The sequence below is a fragment of the Halichoerus grypus genome, chromosome 6 (assembly GCF_964656455.1).
Source record: "Halichoerus grypus chromosome 6, mHalGry1.hap1.1, whole genome shotgun sequence".
Lineage (NCBI taxonomy): Eukaryota > Metazoa > Chordata > Mammalia > Carnivora > Phocidae > Halichoerus > Halichoerus grypus.
In genome coordinates, this window is record NC_135717.1 from 120,785,579 (window position 1) to 120,790,999 (window position 5,421).

The 5,421-nt window shown below is 36.0% G+C and overlaps 1 protein-coding gene and 1 pseudogene across 1 annotated transcript; both read left to right on the top strand.

The window, feature by feature from the left end:
• The first annotated feature begins 2,016 nt into the window (after nucleotides 1-2,016).
• Nucleotides 2,017-3,210, top strand: LOC118529368 (tetraspanin-3 pseudogene; annotated as a pseudogene).
• Nucleotides 3,211-4,162: 952 nt separating this feature from the next.
• LOC118529398 (olfactory receptor 6C4-like) lies at nucleotides 4,163-5,104 on the top strand. Its single transcript, XM_036082220.2, has one exon. It carries the CDS (start codon nucleotides 4,163-4,165, stop codon nucleotides 5,102-5,104), a length of 942 nt encoding a protein of 313 aa, XP_035938113.2.
• Nucleotides 5,105-5,421: the final 317 nt, after the last annotated feature.

Here is a 5,421-nt window from a genome sequence, read left to right on the forward strand (position 1 = left end):
TATACAATTCACTGTAGAGATGATTTTACTTTAGGAGAAGGTATTCATAACTGAAGTTACCCAGAGAAGGTTGGGAAAATTCTTCCACATCCTTTTAACTACAAATAAACCTTTTTCTTTTTTTAAGAAAAAAAAGCAGTGTCTTAGCAGTAAATCTTTTGAGTAAATATATTTTTGCCAAATAAACCTTTTCTGGGTCAAGTAGTTATTATTTGATCATATATACATATGATTATGTATATATCTCATATGGTATATATATTATTTTTCTGGAAATAGCACTAATCTTTATTATAAAGAGATTTTTTATTATATATATTTATTATATATATATATAAAGGATAGTATCCTTTATTATAAAGGGTTATCATATTTTGCTGAAAGAAATTTGGTTGATATAAATTTTTCTTATATAAAAATTCTCATTTTGTTCATCTTTAATTTAGTAGGTGATGATGTCACTTACTAATATATAAATGTTGTTTATGTTCTTATTTTTGGACACTTGTTTATTTATTCAGTAAAGTGTTTCTATTATGTGAGAATCAATTACGAAGTCTTCATTTTATCAAAAAAATGATTGTTTAAACAATGGAAATTTCAGGATATTAATGTTCTTTAGTGAATGCAATAGCCCGAGTACTTTCTAAGTTACAATTTTCAGTCTTAGTTAATAGCTAGGATCTCAAACTGGAAGATTAACATCAATATCTCCAAATTATCTGACACTAGCTATTTTCATGTAGAAACAGAATATCATTACCAATTGTCCAATCCCCAAGATTTATTTCAACTAATTGTGGCAATATTACAATTTAATGAGCTATTTTGTCATAGTGGAAGAGGTGTGCCCTAATATTTTCCTGCATATAAAATGTTGTAAAGCTCATTATTTGTGCATAATTTTTGATTTCCTACATTTCTTTATCTGTACTCATTATAAAGTAGCCAAGATAATACATTCAGACATATATAGCCATTATTTCAACTAATACTTCAATTTACATTCTTGATACATTAATCTAATTATCATTAACAAAACAGAATTTTTAATAACACTGATAAGTGCCTAGCATATTATGCTTTTTATGTATGTTAATATAAAGGTATTTAACAAAAGAGACAATTATCTACAAAAGCACAAATTGATTGAAGTTATGTTAGGAACCCTGAAATTTTCCAGATATAATTCTAGACAATCAGCCTTCCTAAGCTGGCAAAACTGCTCTTTTGTTGTATTAAATACTTCTGGAGTTTTCACCTTGATAAAAATATATAATGTGTGACTATTATTAATTTATTACTTCTGGAGTTTTCACCTTGATAAGAATATATGATGTGTGACTATTACTAACTTATTACATAGTGTAATATGAAAATATGTCAACGTATGTAGTAAAACAGTTGTTGAAATGAAACGAATTTATAATTTTTTGAGTAGAGAAAGGCATTCTTAGTAATATTTCTTTGAGTCTGATGATGAAAAATATTAAAAGAAAATTCTGAAGAGCTGTATGCATAAGCTTAGTTGGAACTTTTATTTGCATAAAAACCATAGCATTTAATAAAATAGGGCTATGAATCTAAAAAAGTCAAAAAATATTTTACATTAAAATTTTTACCAAATCTGTACAATTTTCTGGTCTCTGTATAAAAGATATAGAGAAATAAGACCTTATTTTTGTGGGTAATTTATTTATGTTAATGTTGGACAGATAAAGTGTACATACTTGATGTAACTGGAAAAAAATTTGACCTTATGACCAAGTGTTATGTTGTGATAAATTTTAATAAAGAAGAGGAAAAACAATTATGGTTGATTGCGATTATCAGATACAATTGTATGAAGATCTGACCTTGAGCTGACATTTAAGGAACTGTAATTTGCTGGTGGACAGTTCCTGCATACAGCAAGAAAGCACAATCAGTGAGATTATTTTGATTTAACGTTTCACCAAGTACTGACTAATCCATATATCTGTATTAAATAGTGATAGCATTTATTGAGCCCTTGCCATGACCAAAGAACTGTAAGTAATATGAATTCCTAAGACTTTATTAAGAATTAAGGGAAAGGGGCTCCTGGGTGGTTGAGGTGGTTAAGTGTTTCCCTTCGGCTCTGGTGGTGATCCCAGGGTCCTGGGATAGAGCCCTGCCTGGGGCTCCCTGCTCAGCGGAGAGTCTGCTTCTCCCTCTCCCCCTGCTTGTGCTCTCTTTCTCTCACTTGCTCACTCTCTCTGTCTCTCAAATAAATAAATAAAATCTTCAAAAAAAGAAAAAAAAGAATTAAGGGGAAAATCATCAGGCTTGGGGCCAGGGCTGTGCTACTGCAAGGAGGGAGCTGGTTGTGGGGAGGCGCCGGGGCCAGCCATTGCCACCTCACTATGTGAGTGCATCCCTCTCACAGAGCAGGGCACCAGCGGGCTGCCCGCACAAGGGGCCGGTGCGGCATCACCCCGTCCAAGACCCTGCTGGTGTTTCCCAGCCTTATCTTCCAGGGGGCAGCTGGTATTTTATGCTGTGTGGGAGCCTGTGTCTTTATCACTTATGATGACTATGGCCACTTCTTTGAAGATGAGTATACTCTCATCCCTGCTGTAGTGATCATAGCTGTAGGAGCCCTGCTTTTCATTGTTGGCCTAATTGGCTGCTGTGCCACAATCCGAGAAAGCCGCCGTGGACTTGCCACGAATGTCATCATCCTACTCTTGGTTTTTGTCACAGAAGCTGTTGCAGTGGTTTTGGGATACGTTTACAGAGCAAAGGTGGAGAGTGAGGTGGCAGCATGCAGAAAGTGTATAAGGCCGACCATGGAACCAACCCTGATGCTGCAAGCCAGGCTATGATTACGTGCAGAGTCAGCTGCACTATTGTGGAATTCACAACTAGTCAGACTGGGAAAATACAGACTGGTTCAAAGAGACCAAAAACCAGAGTGTCCCTCTTAGCTGCTGCAGAGAGACCACCAGCAGCTGTAATGGCAGTCCGGCCCACCCCTCTGACCTCTATGCTGAGGGATATGAGGCTCTAGTTGTGAAGAAGCTACAAGAAGTCAGGATACATATTATCTGGGCAGCACTGCATTTGCAGCTACTCAGCTGCTGGGCATGTTGTGTGCATGCATCATGTTGTGCAGAAGGAGTAGAGAACCTGCTTATGAGCTCCTCATCACCGGCAGAACCTATGCATAGTAGAAAACACAAGCCTGAGCTTTTTAGTCTTGTTCGGATGTGGAAGGTGAATTGAGCAGGTCTACTGTGTTGGCGGCCTGAGTTCATTTAGTTAAAGCACACAGGTGTTGGACAAAGCAACTTGGCTCTTCAGTGTGCCCACCTACTTCCCTACACACCTAGGACTTTCTTTTCCTCTATTCTAGCTGACTCTCCGTGTCCCTAAGTTTTTAAGTATAGCAGTATATGTTCTAATTTCAGAACCATTTGCAGGTCCCATAGTGTGGGAGAGTCAAAGGGAGCCTAAGCTGCTTCTGCTACCGTCATGGAGTAATGGGGCTGCTGCCAGAGTATCACTGGGCCCTTTCAGTCTTCATGACGGAGAACTCTGGGCCAAATGTTTTTGGGGGGAGGTGGGGGAAGCTGTGGTTAAAGTTAACACCAAATGGTGCCCTTTTAAAAAACATATACTGTAGTCTAATAAGATAGCAACAGCATAAAATTGTTAAGAAAGATTTTAGAATAAAAAAAGAATTAAGGGAAATAGCAATCTAAGCTTAGAGCTCAGTAGATGCACAGAATTATTATTCAAAATGAGAAAATTGAAATAAGAAAAAATATAAAACAGCCAAAAGAAGAAAACAACCAAGTTCAATTTTATTCCTATAGTTCATACCTTGATTTATATTTACTTTGTTGGCTAATAAACTGAGAGTTAAAAGGCTGATTTAAGAAATCTGTTTAATCAAATAAAATCTACTCTCTAAATTTGTTTTAGATTTGTCTATATACACATGACAGCATCTAATAACTTAGAGGAAAATCCAAATAGAAAGATTAAGAAGGAAAACATAAATGAATGAAAAAAATGGTGAGAGTAATTGAAAATGTTCCTGAGAAGCAAAACCTTTGTTAATTATAAAGTAAAAATCAGAAAATGTGTTAATCACGCCATGTGATTATTATCTTCTATCTGAAGTTGTCTGAAGTTAATGATGGGAAACCAGACATCAGTGATAGAATTCATTCTTCTTGGACTGACAAATGATGCTGAACTTCAAGCTGTGCTTTTCCTTTTTCTGCTGCTAACTTATGTCTTAAGCATCATGGGAAACTTGACCATCATCACTCTGACCCTGCTGGATTATCGCCTCCAGACTCCTATGTATTTCTTCCTTCGGAATTTTTCTGTTTTGGAAATATCTTTTACCTCTGTCTTTGTTCCCAAAATGCTAGTCAATATTGGAACTGGAGATAAGACTATCTCCTTTGCTGGTTGTTTCACTCAGTACTTTTTTGCCATCCTTCTGGGAGCAACTGAATTTTATCTTTTAGCTGCCATGTCCTATGATCGCTACGTTGCCATTTGTAAACCCCTGCATTATACAACCTTAATGAGCAGAAGACTCTGCATTCAACTTGTTCTGTGTTCCTGGTTCTCTGGTTTCTTGGTTGTCATTGTGCCACATATAATGACTCTCCAGCTGCCTTTCTGCGCGTCCAACGTCATCAATCATTATTGCTGTGACTATACTGTACTCTTGCATCTGTCCTGTTCAGACACACATTTCATAGAAATGATGGAGTTTATCTCTGTTGGAATTACCCTCATCTTCACCTTGCTGTTAGTGATTCTTTCCTACATGTACATTATCAGGACAATTCTGAGAATCCCCTCTGTTCAACAAAGAAAAAAAGCTTTTTCTACATGTTTCTCTCACATGATTGTGGTCTCACTTTCTTATGGAAGTTGTATCTTTATGTACATAAATCCTTCTGTTAAGGATGCAGAAACTTTTAATAAGGGAGTGGCTGTCTTAAATACCTCAGTTGCCCCTCTGTTGAACCCTTTCATCTATACCCTAAGGAACAAGCAAGTGAAAATAGCCTTCAAAGATATGGTTAGCAAGATAACAATGTTTTCAAGAAGGTGAAACTAACTGAGGTTCATAATAATAATAAATAATAAATAAATGTTTGGAAGACTGTAGATGTACATGGTTATAACATTAAAGTGTTTGTTATTATATATCATCAATATTCCTAACTAAACACCAAAGCAGTAAAACTACTTATTTAATGAAGCCTATTTTGCAATCACTTTATTTCTTAAAATTTTACAGGCCTGTGAGTGTGTATATATGTGTGTTCTGTCCTCTGACACTTTTGTGCTACTTTTCCTTATTTGTACCTCACTTTTAAGGAAAAGATTTGGGGAAAGGCAGAATTGAGAATATGACTTCTAATAGTT